The sequence below is a fragment of the Crocuta crocuta genome, unplaced genomic scaffold (assembly GCF_008692635.1).
Source record: "Crocuta crocuta isolate KB4526 unplaced genomic scaffold, BGI_CrCroc_1.0 scaffold228, whole genome shotgun sequence".
Taxonomy (NCBI): Eukaryota; Metazoa; Chordata; class Mammalia; order Carnivora; family Hyaenidae; genus Crocuta; species Crocuta crocuta.
The window spans coordinates 2,721,141-2,742,665 of record NW_027532820.1 but is presented as its reverse complement, the minus strand read 5'-3'; the positions used below and the strand labels follow the sequence as shown (position 1 = coordinate 2,742,665).

At 42.6% G+C, this 21,525-nt stretch overlaps 1 protein-coding gene across 1 annotated transcript in view; it reads right to left on the bottom strand.

The window, feature by feature from the left end:
* Window positions 1–9,124: 9,124 nt before the first annotated feature.
* Window positions 9,125–21,525, bottom strand: part of ZC3HAV1L (ZC3HAV1 like) — a 20,521-nt gene continuing 8,120 nt past the window's right edge. Inside the window, exons 5-7 of the mRNA XM_077781080.1 lie at window positions 20,332–20,467; window positions 15,939–16,197; window positions 9,125–13,724 (exon numbers count right to left, since the gene is read on the bottom strand). Of these exons, the coding sequence (XP_077637206.1) occupies window positions 13,588–13,724; window positions 15,939–16,197; window positions 20,332–20,467 (532 nt within the window). The 3' untranslated portion in view covers window positions 9,125–13,587. The remainder of the gene's footprint in view (window positions 13,725–15,938; window positions 16,198–20,331; window positions 20,468–21,525) is intronic.

Genomic DNA, 21,525 nt, shown 5'->3' with positions numbered 1-21,525 from the left:
GGGTGGGCAGAGGACCTGAATATAAAATGGTTTATGAGCTAATATAAAACAATATATATGATTGGAGAGGAATTGTGCAACACTTAAGATTGTAGTAAGATAAGGGATTATGAGCATTTTATCCTTCGATGTTGTTGTTCCATCTGTCTTGTCGATAAAAATGTTTGGAATGTCTTCCTCCAAGAGAAGATGATAATGGGTCAAGATGGAGGCTTAGGTGGTCTCTAAGGTATTTCTCACTCTTCAGCACCATAAGTCTCAATTTTGGAGCAGAATTTGGACTTTAAATGTGAAAATCCAGGGGCACCTGGGTGGCTCAGTCAGTTAAGCGTCTGACTTTGCTCAGGTCGTGATCTCATGGTTCATGGGTTCAAGCCCTGCGTCGGGTTCTGTGCTGACAGCTCAGAGCCTGGAGCCTGCTTCAGATTCTGTGTCTCCCTCTCACTCTGCTCCTCTCCTGCTCATGCTCTGTCTCTCTCTCCCAAAAATGAGTAAACATTAAAAAAATTTTTTTTAATAAATAGATGAATGTGAAAATCCAAAAAAGGAAAAGAGTGGTATGAGCTACAGTAAGTAGGAAAGGTGTCACAGATCGCATGGGGCGTATGTTGAGTTTTGAGCAATGGGAACAGTGGTAACATTTGTTAAAAAGAAAAAAAAAGATGAGGCGCTTTGGTGGCTCAGTCAGTTAAGCATCCAACTCTTGGTTTTGGCTCAGATCATGATCTCACAGTACATGGGACTGACTCTCAAGTTGGGCTCAACACTGACAACATGGAGCCTGCTTGGGATTCTCTCTCGCCCTCTCTCTCTCTGACCTCTCCCCACTGTCACCTGTTCTCTCTCACAAAATAAATAAATAAACTTATAAAAAAGAGAGAGAGCAGGAGAGAGGGGATTACAGAGGAAAGAAAAGTAGAAAGGCAAGGCAAGACAGTAGAAATGAACAGAATGTAGGCAGGGGCTACTTGCCTATCTGGAAGAAAAGCTATTTAAGAAGGAATTTGGGCACAAAAGAGCAAATAGGTAGGCTCTCATGAGCTTGTAGAGAGCAAGGAGTTTAGGCCTGCCATAACCTAAACTAAAGACAGGTTTCCCCTGCTACTCAAAAGTAGGGCACTCCTATGAAACCTTTCTTAAATAGAAACAGCATAAAGTGGAGAGTAGATCCCGATTTCTGAAAGTTGGGGAGACACCCTCAATACAGTAACAACTATTTTCTTTTTTTTTTTTTTTAATATTTTTATTTATTTCTAGGAGAGAGAGAGACAGCGTGAGCAGGGGAGGGCCAGAGAGAGAGGGAGATACAGACTCTGAAATAGGCTCCAGGCTCTGAGCTGGCAGTCAGCACAGAGCCCGACGCGGGGCTCGAACCCACGAACCGCGAGATCATGACCTAAGCGGAAGTCGGACACTTAACCGACTAAGCCACCCAGGCGCCCCTGGTAACAACTATTTTCATAAAAATGAAAATGTTCTTTGGATTTCTTTCATTAGCAAAAACAGGTATTAATATGTCTTTTATAAAAGCAAAATGGCCTAATATGAACTTTCAGAAAGTGTAGGATACTTGTTGTTACCTTAATTTATCAACAGAGGATCTCCTGCCTATCAAAGGGAAAGGAAGCCATCGGAGGGAGTGACATGGTCAAAGCACCCATGACCATAAGTATAATGTTTAAAACCAGGATCCTTGTCCTGGATGGAACGGGCTGGAAATGTCTGTCCCTCTTGCCCAGTTTAGTAGCAATCATGGCAAGTGAGAATGTTCCTGAGGCACAATCCTGACCTTGCCTCTCTGTCTGTTACAATTTCCCTAAAATCCTTCCCCCCCAACACACAAGCTGCCACTGATCAACTGGCTCAATCCTCTGCCCACACTCTCCATGGTCATTTCCCACTATAGCCCCAAACCCAGCAGCTCTCTGAGGCATGCCAAAAATCCACATCAGAATCACGGCAACAGTTGGTGAAAGCTGTTTTTAGAATCACCCTCATTCTCTGGCATTCTACTAACTCCAACTCACATATGACTGTGTTCTCAAACTCAGGGACTCTGGCTCAAATTCAGAATGAGAATGATAGTAGTCTAGCTCAGTCTCCTATTCTTCCATCTTGTCGTGAGTTCCGATCAATTACATGAGTAAATAAATCAAACCCACACTATCTGTCCTGATGACTCTGATTCTCTAGAAAACTCCTTCTTCTCTCAAAGCCCTCAATGGACACCCTCCCTAGGAGGGATCTCTGCTCTTGAGCTTCTTGGAATTGTGGGCAGACTCCTCCAGAAAGCCTTCCGTGATCTCCCAGAGCTGGCTTTGTTGCCTTTCCTGCCATAAGTCCCTGTGATGTCTCTGTCACTGCCTGACCACACAGAATAAATCTCCATGTGTCTCTGAGTCCTTCAAGGGCAGAGACCTTCTCATTTGCAACTATTTATTCCCTAGTGTCTAGTGCAGTGCGTGGCAGGTTTTAGGGCTCAGTTCATGCTTGTTGAATGAATAAGTAGGAGTACAAGAAATAAGTTCCAAGCCAGCCTCTTTCCTCACCTCATCCCTCCCTGCATCCCAGAGAACAATTCACCTAATTAATGAATTAGGCTAACTCAGCAAACTACCGTAAGGGGAGCAGGAGTGTCCACAGTTCTTTGGGGCCAGAAGGGATACACTGACAAAGAACTTCTCAGACTTCAAAGGATGTCCAGAAATGCCAGATTCCTCTACTATACACTATGAAACGCCAATGGAGATTGCATGAAAAATATAAAAGGTCACTTCAGATATGACATTATCTTGGTCTTACACAGAATTCAGTAGGCTATGGTCATTGGCAGCAGCAAACATTTATTAAATTTAGTGAACGAAGACTTCATGGAAATAGAGGGAAAACACAATCTCTGCCCTTTAGGAAATGACAATCTCCAAACAATACAATATGCTTACAAAATTTGAATTTTATAGGCTCTGGATGAAAATTGTGAGACGCTGAGTAAAATTATCTGCCTAAGAACAACTGTGTGTGAAACTCATTTGCCCTTTACAAAGGCAAGTTAAGAAATTTCTAGAGCAGCACAGTCTAGAAGATGGAAAGTTTCTGTGACATTGGAACTGTTCCATATATCTGTGCCATCCAATGAAGAAGTCACTAGCCACAAATGGCTCTTGAGCCCTTGAAGTGTGGCTGATGCAACTGAGAAGCTAAAGTTTTAATGTTTTTTAAAAATTTAATTTAAGGGGCGTCTGGGTGGCTTAGTCGGTTAAGCGTCCGACTTTCGCTTAGGTCATGATCTCACGTTCGTGGGTTCGAGCCCCGCGTCGGGCTCTGTGCTGACTGCCAGCTCAGAGCCTGGAGCCTGTTTCAGTCTGTGACTCCCTCTCTCTCTGACCCTCCCCTGCTCACGCTGTCTCTCTCTCTCTCCTAGAAATAATAAGTTAAAAAAAAATTTTTTTTTAATTTAATTTAAAGTTAAATGTCCACATGTGGCCAGTGGCTACCATATTGGACAGCACAGCTCTAGACCATGAAAAAAAACTGTGGTTGCTGCCATGTGCTAAACTAAATCTAGAAACTTCCCATTGTAGCACGCTGTTCAGATCTGATCACAGATCCTGGATGTGGTCCATGATAGGCACCGATATCTATAACAAACACAACTTTCTTTTTTCTTTTTTAATGTTTACTTATTTATTTTGAGAGAGAGTGAGCAGGGAAGGGGCAGAGAGAGAGGAAGACAGAGAATTCCAAGCAGGCCCCAAGCTCCAAGCTGTCAGCATAGAGCCCAACGCAGGGCTTGGACTCACCAACTGTGAGATCATGACCAGAGCCAAAGACGGACGCTTAACCGACTGAGCCACCCAGGCGTCCTTTTTTTTTTTTTAATTAAAAAATATCTTTTAATACTACAGTGATGTTTTGATCTTTTTCTTTCCAACCACTTTCTGCCAGGCTGAAGCAATGACAATAATCTCTAAAAGCATGCTAAGTAACTATGATAGTGACTGGTCAACTTCTGGTTAATGTGATTTTTCCAGTTTTTTTTTTTTTTAATGTTTTATTTATTTCCAGGAGAGAGAGAGACAGCGTGAGCAGGGGAGGGTCAGAGAGAGAGGGAGACACAGACTGAAACAGGCTCCAGGCTCTGAGCTGGCAGTCAGCACAGAGCCCGACGCGGGGCTCGAACCCCCAAACCGCGAGATCATGACCTAAGCGAAAGTCGGACGCTCAACTGACTAAGCCACCCAGGCGCCCCGATTTTTCCAGTTTTGAAAGACACAGACACCAAGTTAAGTATCTACCTGTTCCCAGCTTCTGATCACAATATCCACAAAGTAATCTTCTGATGCTCAGTATTCATTATGTTGACATGATGAATATATTCGGAGTTTTGTGATCTGCTAGTCTTGTATTTTTGGAGATAAGTTCTACTTAGCCATAGTGCAGTTCGGAACAACACTGGATTTAGATGAAGACAGACCTGACTTTAAATACTGGTTTACCATTCATTCAATAACCATGTAACTTTGGTCATGACTTTTCTGAGCTTTGATTCCCCCACCTAAAAACAGAAACATCAGTAGAATACCTACTTCATAGTGTTGTATGAAAATAAATTAGGTTGCGCCTGGGTGGCTCAGTTGGTTGGGCATCGACTTCGGCTCAGGTCATGATGTCACGGCTCATAGGTTCGAGCCCCGGGTCAGGCTCTGTGCTGACAGCTAGCTCAGAGCCTGGAGCTGGCTTCAGATTCTGTATCTCCTTCTCTCTCTGACCCTCCCCTGCTCAGAAGCTGTCTCTGTCTCTCAGAAATAAATAAAACATTAAAAAAGAAAAGAAGTTAAAAAATTAGGTCACTCAGTAGTGTAATTGGCACTAATATACCATGATAGTTATTATTGTTCTATTCTGTGCTGGAATTTTATTTAAGAATTTTGTAACTATATTAAAAAATGAAACTGGCTTCTAATGGAATCTTTAAGGAATTTTCCTTGTCAGTGTTAAGAATAGCACCTACTTAGCTCACAGAATTAATGTGGAACCATGGCATAGCTCTCATTTTTCTAAAAAGAACTTTAATTTTTTATTACACATTGTAGAAAAGGTAGGATATACAGAGAATCAAGTTTATGAATATTAAAATTATCTGTAATCTCACTTTCCAAAAGAAGCATTGTTAGCATTAGACTATATGCTCTTCCAGGCATTTTAAATGCATAAATGTGTGCGCATACATACCCACATATAATGCTGATACAAAGTTAGGATTAGGCTGTACATAAAATTTTGTTGAACTCAACAATGTATTATGAACATCTTTTTACGTTAATAAGTAATACTCCCAAAACATCATTTTTAGTGGTGGCATTGTATTCCAAAATATAAACCTATCACACGTTGTTCAGCAAATTCCCTAATGTCGGTGGTTTATATTAGGTGGTTTCCTTTGTACATAATGCTGCCTCAGACATTCTGCTAGATATTTCTATTAGCCCACAATCCATCGTCCACCCTTTTCCACCACGCTGTTTGCTTTGAGAAGCAAGACTTTGCAAGACTGCCTCATTGGGCTTCTTCCCTCTCTGGCTTCTGATGCATTTGGTCAATGTGGGAGGGGGTTGGGGGTGGATAACACCAGCAAGAAATCAGATAATGGAAAAAACGGAAGGTAAGGGTATTTCTTCCCTCAGCTCCCACCCTGAAAATACAGCTAGTTGGCTGTGTCCTCAAACATACGAGCTTGAACGCATGTGGTGGGAGGTTCTCTCCTCTGGCTACCCCTGTTGGGTTCTTGTAACACTCCTTCCCTCAGTACCTTCATGCGTAGGGTGGTTTGGTGTCCTCACCACTGCTAGCCCAAGTTATGCCACCAACCTTTGTGGGTTTCCCTCGACCCTGCCCACCTCTTCACATAGTCCTTCCTCAAATTCCCTCCATGTATCCATTTTAAGTATACCATCTCTTTCTTGCCAGGGCCCTAACAAATAGAAACAGCTTTGTAAGTAAATTCCTGTGTACATTTTTTATTATCGTATGATAAATTTCTCAAACAGGAATTGAGAGCATGTGTATTTTTAAGACCTTTTACAATATTGCCAACTTGCCCTCCAATATACCATTCCTCCAGCAGAACAGGAAAACTTCTGCCCTCAGGCCTCTTGTCCAACTGGATATTATCATTTTTTTCATCTTTTGTTATGTTCATAAGCACCTCTCTACTATAGAGACCATCTCATCAATGAAAGTCTGTGTTGGGAGGAGATCCGGTAATGATCACTGTGGTCTATTTGCTTTAGTTGTCCCTGCATAACTTTCTTGGTGTTTTCTTCTATTACCTGTTACAAATTGGTAAGTTAGCCCATATTTGGCCTTTAAGAATTCATTAAAATTATACCTGATTTCATCCTACTCATGTGTAAGGGGGCCATCTCTCCCCCATGCTCTGTCAAAACTGGAATCATTTTTATGTCACGTCTCTCCACACAGAAACTTGTCACTCTTATGGATTTCAGAACTTGACTTATGACCAGTCTTTTTTTTTAATTAATAATTTATTTGTTTTTAAATTTACATCCAAGTTAGTTAGCATATGGTGCAACAATGATTTCAGGAGATTCCTTAATGGATGCTCCCTACCCACCCCCCTCCCACAACCCTTCCAGCAACCCTGTTTGTTCTCTATATTTACGAGTCTCTTATGTTTTGTCCCCCTCCCTGTTTTATATGGTTTTTCTTCCCTTCCCTTATGTTCATCTGTTTTGTATCTTAAAGTCCTCGTATGAGTGACATCATGAGATTTGTCTTTCTCCGATTAATTTCGCTTAGCATGATAACTTCTAGTTCTATCCACGTAGTTGGACATGACAAGATTTCATTTTTTTTTAATTGTTGACTAACACTCCGTTGTGTGTATGTATATATGTGTATATACATATATACATACCACATCTTCTTATCCATTCATCCATCAATGGACATTTGGGCTCTTTCCATACTTTGGCTATTGTCAATAGTGCTGTTATAAACGTTGGGGTGCAGGTGCCCCTTCAAAACAGCATTCCTGTATTCCTTGGATAAATACGTAGTAGTGCAATTGCTGAGTTGTAGGGTAGTTCTATTTTTAATTTTTTGAGGAACCTCCATACTGTTTTCCAGAGTGGCTGTACCAGGTGACATTCCCACTAGCAGTGCAGAAGAGATCCTCTTTCTCCACATCCTCACCAACATCTGTTGTTGCCTGAGTTGTTAATTTTAGCCATTCTGATCAGTGTGAGGTCGTATCTCATTGTGGTTTTGATTTGTATTTCCCTGATGATGAATGATGTTGAGCATTTTTTCATGTGTCGGTTGCCCATCTGGATGTCTTCTTTGGAGAAGTGTCTATTCATGTCTTTTGCCCATTTCTTCACTAGATGGTTTGTTTTTTGGGTGTTGAGTTTGAGAAGTTCTCTATAGATTTTGGATACTAACCCTTTATCTGACATGTTGCTTGCAAATATCTTCTCCCATTCTATCAGTTGCCTTTTAGTTTTGCTGAGTCTTATGACCAGTCTCTTACTCTTGACTTATGACCAGGCTTGAGAAACGTTACAATTTTGTAGGTTATCTAGTTCTTCTTGTAACTTCCTACATCCTGAGCTGAAGTGCATTTCCACATTTAATTTTTTGAAAATTTATGTAAATCAGTAATATTTTTAAAAATTTTTTAAAGTTTATTTATTTATTTTGAAGGAAGGAGAAAGTGCACATGTGGGGGATGGAGGGAGAGACAGAGAGAGGGGAGAGAGAGAGAAGCCCAAGCAGGCTCCATGCTGTCAGCTTGGAGCCCAACGACAAGGTACTCAATCCCAAAAACCATCAGATCACAACCTGAGCCAAAGTCAAGAGTTGGATGTTCAATCAAGTGAGCCATCCAAGCACCCTGAATTTTTTAAAAATTTAAGTAAATCAAGAATATTTTTGTAAAAAACAAGATATAAAACCATATATTCAATAGCACATTCAATGTGCATGTACTTGGTAATGGAAGGAATTGAATTCTGCCTCTCACGTTACATGGAAAACTGCTTCTATAAATATTGAGCAATGTGAATTGTTTAGTAGTGCAAAAATGTTCCCCAGATGCCATGTGTGCTTGCAGTAAATACTGTACAATCTGTGGGTATGCCCAGAGCTACTGATTAGAAGACAAAGAGGAGGGGAAATGGACACTGGAAACCACTGAGGAAGAGATTTCATTTGGCAAGAATCTAGAGTACCCATGCGATCTGAAAGGCAGCCCTTGACAAGTGGATTTGTTTTTGCTTCCCCACACGTTTCACCACAGAAGCCCTCCATGAAGTCTAAAACTACTGTTTCCAGTGATGACAGTGGTTCAACCCACAGACCTGCACAGAGTTCAGAAGCAATCACATTTTGTGTTGAGGACGTAGGGTAAGAGATGTGGAGAAGCATTTCCATGGGACCTGAGTGGTGTAAATCATGAGCAGGGAAACCTTTTAGAGCAGAGGTCCAAGGCAGGGTCCTCTCTTGCCTGGCGGAGGGCAGTACTGATTTAACTCACCTCTGTTTTGATAATTAAACAAGGTAGTATATCTAAGGAACTTAGAACAGTAGTACACAATGGTATTATAGGTGATTATTACTTCCTTCTGAATACATTCCTGTATTCTCCCAAATTTCCACTATAAAATAATACTATATTTTCTAATAAATCTCTTGGAAAAATATTCCTAAATAAGAATAGAGAAATTTAATGATAGAGTAATACATTAATTTAAAAATAATAATGAATATGAGGTGATGGGTGTAAGTAACCTTAGTGTGGTAATCATTTCACAATTATATTCATGTATCAAATCATCACCTTATATACCTTAAACTTATACAATGTTATATGTCAATAATATCTCAATAAGGCTGGGAAAAAATTTTTTTTAAATATTAATGACATTCTGAATCAATTTCTAAAACTCATAACAGCACTTAGAATAAAATGTATACTTTGAGCATACAGCAATAAAAATAAAAAGGAAATTACTACATACACATATAAAATATAAATGAATTTTATTTATGAATGTATAGATGTATATAATTATAATTAAAATTACCAAGCAGTGAAAAGAAATACATTAAAGGAACATATACCATAACTAAGTAGAGTTACTCAGAATTTCAGGAGGTTTTAATATAGTAAAACCAGTAATATAATCATATTAGGTGGTTAAATGGTAAAAATTATGTGATTATACAAAGATACCAATTCTTACTAAAAACTTTAACAATAAATGAAATTTCCCTTATTAAATAGAGAACATTTGTTTAAAGCCAACAATAAACTTCATATTTAATGAATATCAAAATTTATATTTTAACACAATTTTATTTAACACAAAACAAAATAGAAATAGATAAGAAAAGACAAATACTTTTGCAGCTATGGTTTTATATTTGGAAGAAAAGAAAAGGCCACCTAACACTGTTAGAACAAAGATAATTCAACAAAAGACAAAAATTTTTAAAATTAATAGCATTCTAATGATATGGATTCCCATACTGAGTAGCAATACAGATGTATTTAGCTAAGACAAAATTAATGTAATAAAGGATATATAAGGCCTAGATAAAACCAAATCACGAGAGAAATCAATGAACCCATAGGTGAGGAAGCGACTTAATTCTTTGATGGGAGGAATCAGTATCATGAGCATAAGTCTTAAACAGTTCATTTTAGACCATGATGATTCCAAATAAAGCACCAAAAAGATGTTTATGTTCAATAACACATTCCTTAGGGAACAAAAAGACCTTTTGAAAATTAAAAATAGATACGTGGAGACAAAAAAGAACAATGAAGACCAATGTCATACTGATTCCATGGATTCAAACACAAAGATATGATTTAAAAATATTTTTTTAATGTTTTATTTATTTCTGAGAGACAGAGAGAGAGAGAGAGAGAGAGACAGCGTGAGAGAGGGAGGGAGATACAGAATCGGAAACAGGCTCCAGGCTCTGAGCTAGCTGTCAGCACAGAGCCCGACGTGGGGCTAGAACCCACGAACCAGGAGATCATGACCTGAGCCAAAGTTGGACGCTTAACCGACTGAGCCACCCAGGAGCCCCTAAAAAAATATTTCTTAACTGCCAAGTGTCCAAAACCAAGAAATTACAGTTTTGTTTTTGCTCAAAGCTAGGGAGTAAGAGCAGAAAGCCCTGCAAAGGAAGTGCTATGCATGAACTTAAAGAACGCTAAGAGAACTGCCTCTCTTGAGGTCAGGAAAGACTAACCTAGCATTTTAAAGAATCTGGTTTTGCCGGGTTGCCGAGGCAGGAAGAGGGAAGGATCTGCACTTAACCGGGAACATCCTTTACAAACACAGAGAGTCGTAAAATAAAATGGCATAGTCCAAAAATTGCAAGTAGGTCAGTACACACAATATTGGTCTGCATTTTCAAAATTCAATCAAAGGCCAATATTTAAAAACCTGAAACTTTATCATAAAATATGGATCTGGTTTCTTTCAACTAGTTGGACAACATGAACAGATTGGGCCCACATGCCCACATGGGTGCGAGAAGCAGGTACCCCACTCAGACGGGGCAACTTGCTATGACACTTCCTCTCTCCCCCCATTTCTCTTACAGCCAGCTCACATCATCCTTTTAGGTCACCTTTCTCATCCAAGAAGGCATTTGAGTTTATGACTCCTCCCTTGCACTGTGGGGACCAATGAAGGTTATGGTAGAAGACAGCATGTGATTAGATCTGCATTTCAAAAGACCAACCGGGCACAAGGTGGAAGGCTTGGGGGTGGTGAGGTGGGTAGAGGGTGATATAAGGAGATCAGTGAAATCCACAAAAGCCTATTGTATGAAAAATTAAAATGGGACTGCCATCATTGAAGGAAAGCAGGGAGCCACCGAGCAGCTTCTATAAAAATACTCTCACAAGACAGAACTGGAAAACCAATGAGTCCTACATCTGTGGGATTGATGCAAGAGCTGATGACGACGGGACACAAGGCAGTGGGGCGGGGATGGAAAGAAAGGGGCAGAGAAGAATAAGAAATTGAAAGTTCTGGGGGCACCTGGGTGGCTTAGTCGGTTAAGCGTCTGACTTTCGCTTAGGTCAGGATCTTGCAGTTCGTGGGTTCGAGCCCTGCATCGGGCTCTGTGCTCTCAGCTAGCTCAGAGCCTGGAGCCTGTTTCAGATTCTGTGTCTCCCTCTCTCTCTGACCCTCCCCTGCTCACGCTGTCTCTCTCTCCTACAAATAAATAAAACACTGAAAAAAAAATTTAAAAAAAAAAGAAAGAAAGAAATTGAGAGTTCTGAAGGGAAACTAATCTCCAGCACTGGGTAACAAGTCTGACACAAGGGACCAGGAGAAAGACGAGTATGAGGACCATTCGCAGGGTTTTGGTTTGTCACTAGGTGATGACACTCCAAAATAAAGAAACCAAAGGAGGAATGAGTCTGTAGGAAAGTTACTATTTAACCTGGGTTATGTTGAATTTGTGGAGCCTATGCAGGTACAGCTTCCCCTCATGTGCCCTGATAAATGACCAAGGAAAACTTATCTCCAATTCTCATATAATAACTTTCCAACAGCTGAATCATGAGCTGGAAATGAGGGTCAAGTATAATTATGTAAAATATTTTTGCAGAATGAATACTAACAGAACTAAGCTTTAAAGGGAATATTATACATTCCCTATGTATTTACTATCCATAAAATATTGTAACAGAGATTACAAAGGGCTAATAACGGCACATAAAAGCATAACTAGAAGATGTATGAAAAAAACACAATACTGTAAAAGTCCACCAAGTCTCTTAACGTACAGGATATACATTTATACTGTACACTTGCCATTAAGGACTTAAGATGGCTCAACAAATGTAATTGAAAAATTAAAAAAAAAAAAAGACTTTTAGATGGCTTAGAGCAAAAATACCCATAGTAAAAGGATAAAATGTAAATAATAACAAAATGTAAAAATAATTTTGTAAAAAAAAGAGCACCAGGAAAAATCAGAACTAGGAAAAAGGAAACAAGGTACGCAGAACAGAAAGGCTTTCAGAAAGACTGTTGCAGACAACCATGGTAAAAAGGTTAACCGCATGACTCTTACGATCCATTAGGAGAACACACAGCAATTTCTCACTTTGAAAAGGATGTTTTTGCACACCTTCCCCAATAGAGAAGACAGCATTTCATGACAAAACATGCTTCTAAACCATACTAATTGAGCTTTATGAAAAACTCACTACCTTGTTCCTACTTCTCAAATGTTGTTATCGCAGGAAAGTTAAACTTAAGAACAAACAAAACTTTACACACTGACATCTGGGGATACCACAATAAGAAACCCAGGAGGTCTCATAATGCTGCTTCTCTGTGGTACCCCTCAATGAAACCAAGAACCAAACATCTACGTGTAACTGGATGCAGAAAGCTGGGGGAGGGGGTGGCAGGGAGAAGGGAGATAAAGTCCACATGAAATGGGTGAGGTATATAGGTTTCTGATGGTCCCTCCAGATCCACAGAAAGAATGGATACAACTTCGAGGAACAGATGAACAACATACCGTTTAAACGATACCAATGGGGCTTTGGCAAACAAATTTAATAAGAAATGGAGATAGAGTGAGGTAGAAATCTTTGGTGAGCACTCAAAAGTTATAAACCCTGTGGTACTGGCTGAGGACGGATCCACAGAGTTGGATATCATATGAGCACGGGTACAACTGATCTCCTTAAGTGAAAATTGAGGAACCTCATTAAAGGCCATGCCATATTAGTGCAGAGGAGGGCCCCAGGAATTGAAGGGCAAATACAAAATGCACAAAATAAGACATACGGAAAACATACACAGAAAAATACTCACTTGGATATACTTAAAGAAAGGCAAACCAAAAGACAGTATCCTTTAGCACCTACAAGACTAAGCAAAAGAAGAAATTTAAAAACTCAATCTGGGGAGGATTTTAAAGTCCTATTAAAAATTTGTTAGAAAGAACTCAAATATCCCAGAATAAGGGGAATAGTTCAGTAAGTGATCATCTATTAGTGTATCCGTGCATCAAAATGATCATACGTGATAAAATGCGAATAGGGAAAGATGCTTATGAAACGTTAAGAAAAAACTAGAGTACAAAGTACACATATTCTATAACTACCACTACATAAACTGTGTAGATGGGCGCGTAGGAAGAGCACTGGGTGGGGCACAGAGCAAGTCAGCAGAACCCGGTCCTTTCGGAGCTCCCGCTGGTGGGGAGAGCTCTCGGGGACGTCGGGCAGAAAGTGCCAACTTCACAGTGCGTGCTGGACCGACCCCAACCATACTCATGTCCGCCCTCTCTGCCTGCTCAATGTCCAGCCGCATCCCCAGCCACCCTCCCCACCTCCCAACCAGACGCTGTCCCCTATTCCGTCCTCTTTAATTGTATAACACCTTGTGAGGTAGGTACTACTACGACCGTGATTGAAAACTGATGAAATGAATGAACTTACAAATCAAGCTCAACAGAAGCTTTGTTTTCAGACTTGCCAGTAGGACACGCCTCTTATTTCACTGATGTCCTTTAAGGTTTCCCTGTGTGTGGCTTCTTGGCTGACTGAGGGGGGCCAGGAACCCGAGGACTGGCCTCCGCAGCGCCGGCAACGCGCCCTCCTGGTTTCTCAAGACCCTGTGCACGCTCAGCAGAAGAAGCTGCATTCTCTAAAAAGAAGAAAAAAGAGATGAGCTTTCCTGGGACACCCCTTTTATTGTTTTCCACTTAATTTCATTGGGAGCATCGGCCCGGCTAATCAGATCTCAGACAAACGTCCTGACACTACTCTGGATTTGGAGAATTTGTGTCTTCCACCTTTATTTTACACACACACACACACACACACATACACACACACACACACACACACACAGCAGAAAATCACTATTTGGTAGTTAGGAGAGACCCACTGAAGAAGACCAGAGGAAGGTGATGACAGGCCCTGTACCTGGGATAGAAGATCGTCGCCATCATTCAGGCTTCCCTAGACAGCCTCTGACACTACCTCTGACACTACCCGCTCAGGGAGTCAGCCGCTACCATCCCAACAGAAGAAAGCTCTGTTATCAAGAAGTGCCCTGGTGACTCAATCTATTGAGCAGCTGTCAGCATGGAGCCTGCTTCAGATCCACTGTTTCCCTCTCTTTCTGCCCCTCCCCCCATCTCTCTCTTGCTCTCAAAAATAAGTAAACATTTAAGGGGTGCTCGGGTGGCTCAGTCAGTTAAGCATCCAACTTCAGCTCAGGTCATGATCTCACAGTTGAGTCTGAGCCCCTCATCGGGCTCTGTACTGATGGCTCAGAGCCTGGATCCCGCTTCAGATTCTACGTCTCCCTCTCTCTCTGCTCCTCCCCCACTCATGCTCTGTCTCTCAAATATAAATAAATGTTACCAAAAAAATTTTTAATAATAAATAAATATTTTTTAAAAAGAAGGAAAAGAAAAGAAAACTCCGTATCAATAGCTTGGAGACTCTGCTGATTTAGTTTTCCCATCAACAATTCTCCTAAGCCTACCACCCACTGAAACTGATTTTCAGCTATAAACAAATCTAACAGAATAAGTAGCCCAAATGCATTGTAATTAAAAGTACACCAAACCACACTTTGTAGACCCTAAAAAAAAAGATAGACAATGCAGCAACATGGGAAAATATTTATGATGCTGAATAAAGTGAAAATTTAAGAAACTAATGCATCTTTTGACCACAACTAGACAGCTCTTTGTATAGTAACAGGAAAGAAGGACGTGCAAAATAAATGGTAACAATGATTGTGAACAAAGTGAGTGGAATCATATGCAATTTATTTCTCTACTCTCTATTTTCGAAATTTTTCTGTAATATGGTTAAAATTTCTTAACAACGAAAAAAAACTTTCTCAAAAGTTCTCATCACAAGAAAACAAACTCTGTAGCTATGTATGATGACAGATATTACCTACACTTGCTGTGATCATTCTGCTGTGTATACGAATATCCAATCATTTTGTACATCTGAAACTAATAGAACGCTGTATGTTTACGAACTCAGTAAAAGTAAAGAAATAAAAAGAAAACACTTTTAATTCAAATTTAACAAAGGAATCCATTCCTATGTTTTCTTTCCCTCTCTAGTCGATTGGCCCACCTCCTTCCTCTTTCTTCCTAACAAAGCTGTTAGGACAGTTTTACCTACTTCCTGGCCCCCAGCTTAGCAAGAAGATACACTATTCAAACCCTTGGGCAGATGCTATTAGCTGGCAGCGCAGAAAGTAAACTCTGTCCCTTCCTTCCTTTAGTTAGAACCATAGCTCTAGGGGCACCTGGGTGACTCACACGGTTAAGCGTCTGACTCTTGGGTTTCATCTCAGGTCATCATCTCAATGTTTCTTGAGTTCGAGCCCTGCATCAGGCTCTGTGCTGACAGTACATGCTTGGGATTCTCTCTCTATGACCCTCCCCTGCTCATACTGTCTCTGTCTCTCTCAGAAATAAACTTTAGGGGCACCTGGGTGGCTCAGTCAGTTAAGCGTCCGACTTCGGCTCAGGTCCTAATCTCACAGCTCGTGGGATCGAGCCCCGCGTCAGGCTCTGTGCTGACAGCTAGCTCGGAACCTGGAGCCTGTTTCAGATTCTGTGTGTGTGTGTGTGTGTGTGTCTCTCTCTCTCTGACCCTCCCCTGCTCATGCTGTCTGTCTCTCTCTCAGAAATAAATAAAAACATTTAAATAAATAAATAAACAAACTTCAAAAAAAGAAAAAGAACCTCAATTCTCCATCAGAAAATAGTGGTGGTCCTCCCCAAGGATAGAGCAAAATTTAACAATATGAGGGGCTATCCTCCCAGACTCACTTTCTGGTCAAAACTATGCGTTGATAGTGCTCTCTCTCTGATATTCTCACCTTGGTTCTCAAGCATCTTGTGCAGCTTCATGTGCTTGTAGGCAGAGATGATCTGAAAATTAACGACACTTGGGATACTCAGTCCTTGGTCCTGCAGCAGCTTCAGGGATGCGGCGTGAATGAGCTGATGGGACCGTTTGCATTTCTGAAGCCTGCACTCCCCTCTGACAAAGGACTTGCACACGTGAAACTTGTTGCATTTCTCCTTCATGTTGCAGTAGCCGTACAGTGCTTCCCCTTTGTTGTACAGTAAACACACCTACAACAGCAATGAAGCAACACCTGACACATTTGTTGTCACTGCCATTTAAGGCAACTGATAAGAGAAACAGAATTTCTTTTTTTTTTTTTACGATTTTATTTTTAAGTAATCTCTATACCCAACGTGGGGCTCGAACTCACAACCCTGAGACCAAGAGTCACATGCCCCACCGACTGAGCTAGCCGGGCGCCCCGAGGAAACACTTTTGAAAAGAAGTACAATGGGACTTGGACCATCATATATTAAAATAGAAACTACCTTAATAAAACAGTATGATACTGGTTCGAGAATGTACGGGAGATCAAGAAAAAGAGATCCTAACCCCAACCCCCAAATAAAAATAATCTATTCCTTAAAGATTTGATAGATTCAACAATAAAACTGTATGAGCCTAATATTTTCTTGTAGAAGACTTTTTAACTAATACTGTGGTTTTGTGGGGTTTAAATTTTTTTCTTTTTTTAAAAAAATGTTTATTTATTTGGGGGGGTGGGACAGAGAGAGAGGGAGAGAAAGAGTCCCAAGTAGGTTCCACGCTGTGCAGAGCCCAACTCAGAGCTCAATCTCACAAACTGAGATCACGACCTGAGCCAAAATCAAGTCAGTCACTTAACTGACTGAGCCACGCAGGCACCCTTAAATGTTGTATCTTAATGCTTTTGTTGTTCAAAAATAAACACTATCTGGCTTTCTGTATTTTCTTGAAACAGTTTTTTTTAATGTTTATTTTATTTATTATTTTTGAGAGAAAGAGAGAGTGAGCACGAGAGGAGCAGAGAGAGAGGGAGCGAGAGAGAGAGTCCCAAGCAGGCTCCACACTGTCAGTGAAGAGCCTGATGCGGGGCTTGAACCCACAAACTGTGAGATCATGACCTATGCGGAAACCAAGAGTCAGATGCTCGACTGACTGAGCCACCCAGGTGCCTGGGAACAGTTTTGATGAGCTATATTTTTTCTAGAAATGTGTCTACTTCATTGAAGTTTTCAAATGTATCAGTATCACATTGTACATATTTCCAATGTGTGTTTCTTTCAACATCACCAAGTAATTCTCAGAGGACAATGACCAGGTGACCCACGGATTTTAACTCCATCCTAATATTACCTGGAGGTAGTGTCAGATCCCACAGGTTAAGGGCTCAGTCCCACGAGGCTGTCCCACTTCAAATGCCCATCTGCTGCTTCCTGAACTGTTATAAAGGCCCTCACCACACCCTCCTCTGGTTAATGTGCCAGAACAGCTCACAGAACCCAGATGACCAGTTTATTATAAAAGGATATAACTCAGGCACGCGCAGGTAGAAGAGATGGCTGTGGAAAGGTAAGGGGAGAAAAGGTGTGGAGCTTCCAAACCCTCTCCTGGGCCCCCCTCTCCCAAACCCCCATGTGCTCACCAGCCTGGACGCTCTCTGTATGTCTGTCCTTTTGGCTTTTTACGGAAGCTTCATAACATTGGCATGATCGATTCAATCACAGGCCACTGGTTTATGAACTCCACGCCTAGCCCTCTGCCCTCCCAGGAGGTGGGAGGGGTGGGGAAGGGGAGCCTGGGTGGTCTTGGCTTGGTCTCAGCTCAGGTCGTGATCTCAGTTTGCGGGGTGGAGCTCCGCGCTGACAGCGTGGAGCCTGCTTGGGACCCTCTCTCTCCCTCCCTTGTTCACACAGTCTCTCTCTCTCTCAAAATAAATAAATAAACTTTAAAAAAAAAAAGTGTTAAGAAAAAGTTACAACCAGGAGATTGGTTCTCCTGACAACCAGTTCCTGCCCTGAGGCTCCCTAGGGGTTTTCCAAAAATCGCAAACAAAAGCCACCTTAGAGTTCTCAGCACGTACGAGATTCCAAGGGCTCTAGAAGCTCCATGTCAGGAATGCGGATGAAGACCGAACATATTTATCATTATAACCACAAGCTCACAACACGTGGTGTATGTTACTACGTACTGTGTCTTCAGGAGAGAGGTGGAAAGCGGTCAGAGGGTCAGAGGCGTTTCCATACGAGAGATGTGAGGCACCACTCCCGACTCCTCCGTGTGCCTGTCCACGGTCCCCGCTACCTAAGTGGCCACGCCGTGTGCCACAGGATACACACCTGCAGTGCTGGGTGACAGGAGCGGGGCTGGGCTCCTGTCCTAAGGCCCACGGGCTGCTCACAAAGCTGTGCAGGTGTCGGTGTGACAAGATGAAGCTGGGCCCAGCACAGCAGGCAGAAGCCATACAGAAACCGGCTCAATAAGTTAAACAATGTAACCAACTTGAACTTCTGGAAGTCAAACAACATCGTAAAAAACTAACAGGTCACTAGAAGTGTCACCGCCCCTTGTCTCTGAGAGAAGGACTGGACCCGGCTGCTGCCGCTCTCCTCTCCCTTCCTGCCAACAGCTGTGTCTCTCGGGGTCCTTCTGGCAACACGCTTGGAATGCATCTGGCTTATAACCATGACTGTCCAAGTCTGGCTTCAAGGCCCGAAGAAGTGAGAGAGGAGGTGGATGCCAAGGATGAAGTGGGTGGCGCGTAAGGCTGCCTCCAGGGCTGCCTTCCATGTACAGATTCTACTGCCTTGAGGGCAGCCTTTGCCATCGGAGCCTGGGGACTTCCTTCCCTTCTCGGCCCCGAAATACCTTAGCGTTAACAGGGCACCACAGTCCCGAACTACCCTCCGGTTTCCCAGCATCCTCCCTTCTCCCCACCCCCCACCCCTCTTCTGGCAACTTGAGTGTCCACGATGGCGTCGGTGTGCTAGAGCGGAAAATTCTACTTTTCACTGGTGGGCTCTCATAATATTTTCTTTGGGGTTCCAACTATTTTGTTTTTAAAAAGTCTTCGTGTGTGGCTCAACAGGTATAATACGCTAATTTCGCCATGAGAGCAGTTCTAATAGGCGCTTGTTAAACGCTTGGAACTAAATCACTTCAGAGCAATTACAATTGGTATCTAAAGCCCCAAGAAAGTAAATGGGGGGGAACACTTTCAACAAACGTGGCCACAAAAAGGGACTTGTATCGTTACAGACATCTTACAGGGGCGCCTGGGTGGTTCACTTGGTTAAATGTCTGACTCTTGACTGGGGCTCAGGTCATGACCTCATAGTTTCATGAGTTTAAGCTCTGAGTTGGGCTCTGCACTAAAAGCATGGAGCCTGCTTGGGATCCTCTCTCTCTCTCTCTCTCTCTCTCTCACTCCCTACCTCCCTCCCTCTCTCTCTCTCTCTCTGCATTTCCTCCACTTATGTGCTCCCCCACAAATAAATAAACTTTTTTAAAAAATGACATCTGGGGTGCCTGGATGGCTCAGTCAGTTAAGTGTCCGACTTTGGCTCAGGTCATGATTTCATGGTTCATGAGTTCAAGCCCCACGTCTGGCTCTGCAGACAGCTCAGAGCCTGGAGCTGCTTCAGATTCTTTGTCTCCCTCTCTCTCTGCCCCTCCCCACTCTGCTCTGCCTCTCTCTTTCTCAAAAATAAATAATAAAACATTTTTTAATTTTTTAAAAAATAAGATCTTATAAATTAGAAGGAAAACAAATGCCTCAATAGAAAAATAAGCAAAAGCATAAACAGGCAATTCACAAAACCCAGGCTTTATAGACAGACATAAATTCCAATCTGCTATAAACTATGTGACTTTGAGCAAGTTAATATAGTTAGTGTTTCCTCACCTATAAAATGGGGACAGGTCATTAATGAGCTAAGATATTTGAATCACTTAGCATTCAGTAAGCAATCAAAAACCTAGTAGCCAGGAGCGCCTGGGTGGCTCAGGTGGTTAAACCTACAATTCTTGGTTTCAGCTCAGGTCATGAGCTTATGGAGTTTGTGAGTCTGAGATCTCTCAAACACCAAAGAGCTGGGATTCTCCATCTCCCCCTCTCTCTCTGCACTCTCCCACTTGCTATCTCTCTCTCAAAAAAAAATTAAAATAAAATAAACTAGTAGCCGTTTTCGTTATTTCTTTACCACACATGTCTGTCACTCCTTGTGGATCAAAGCCTGGTAAATTCACAGGAGACTGCATAAAGGTCAGCACTGCACCATAACCTCCACCCATCTATCTGTCCTCTGCGACCCAACTTTTGATGTCTCCCCTGACATCTTTCATCGAGCATTCGGTATGAGGATGAATTCTTGGTAACTCACCTCTGGTAAAAGGCATGGGTCATTTTGCAAAAGCAGGATCCGAAGCTGGGCCTCATTGAGGCCAAAAAGCCCATGGTTTTTCAGAACTTGGATGTTAACAGGTGTGTGGATATCATGGGAAAGGGTACAGGTAGACCTAGGAAAACAGAGAACTCTGGATCAGAGGTGCAGGTGAAGGAGTCGGTCCGCCCAATTCCTGGCCTACAGCCGCTTTCGACTCACATGTGAAGCTCAACAACTTCCCATGAATCCATAGATACTACAGCCTAGTAAGTAAGCACTGGCAATAAGAAAGGTGAGTTGAAGCAACTCTCCTACCAAGGTCACTTTGGCCTTAAAGCCAAAGGCACCCCTCCCCCAGTGGCCAGCCTTGGCGAGGATGCCTTCTGTTGTTCTGAAGGTGACTGACTGCACTTGCCTTCTCCACCCCCAAACGGCTGCCCACCCCCTCACAGTCCACACCAACGTTAGGAGGAAAGTGTGCCCCCCGCCCCGCTTTGGGGAGCCGGATGTAAAGGAAGGAAGACCAGAGGCAGGAAGCAGCCTCAAAACACCGCCCTCAGTTTCCTGGGGGTCATTCCAGATCGGGCTTTCTAAACCTGGTGGGCACAAGTCAGTTGGGTAAAACTTTTTTTTTTTTAATGTTTTATTTATTTCTGAGAGAGAGAGACAGCATGAGCAGGGGAGGGTCAGAGAGAGAAGGAGGCACAGAATCTGAAACAGGCTCCAGGCTCTGAGCTGGCAGTCAGCACAGAGCCCGACGCGGGGCTCGAACCCCCGAACCGTGAGATCATGACCTAAGCAAAAGTCGGACGATTAACCGACTGAGCCACCCAGGCGCCCCCCCCCTTTTTTTTTTTCACTTGGGTAAAACTTTGAGGTTACGTGGAAAGGGGAAGGGCATTGAGTCCGTGAACTTCACGGATCCCCAAAAGCCCCCAGTAGGGCCACTGGAGTAAACGAACTCAAAAGTCCCAATCCGTGTTTCCCTCGGCCGCGGTGTGGACGATTCCGCGGGCAGGGGCTGGAATCTGGGGGGCGAGCAGCAGTGAAGACACCGCGATCGAGACGACTTCCGGCCTCCCTCCGCACAGGAGCTGGAAGCGCGGGGAGCCCCCTCCCCCACCACGCGGGGGCCCCTTCCCGGGGCTTCCCTGCCGCCCCCCGACGGCAGAGGGAGGGGGCGGGGCGCAC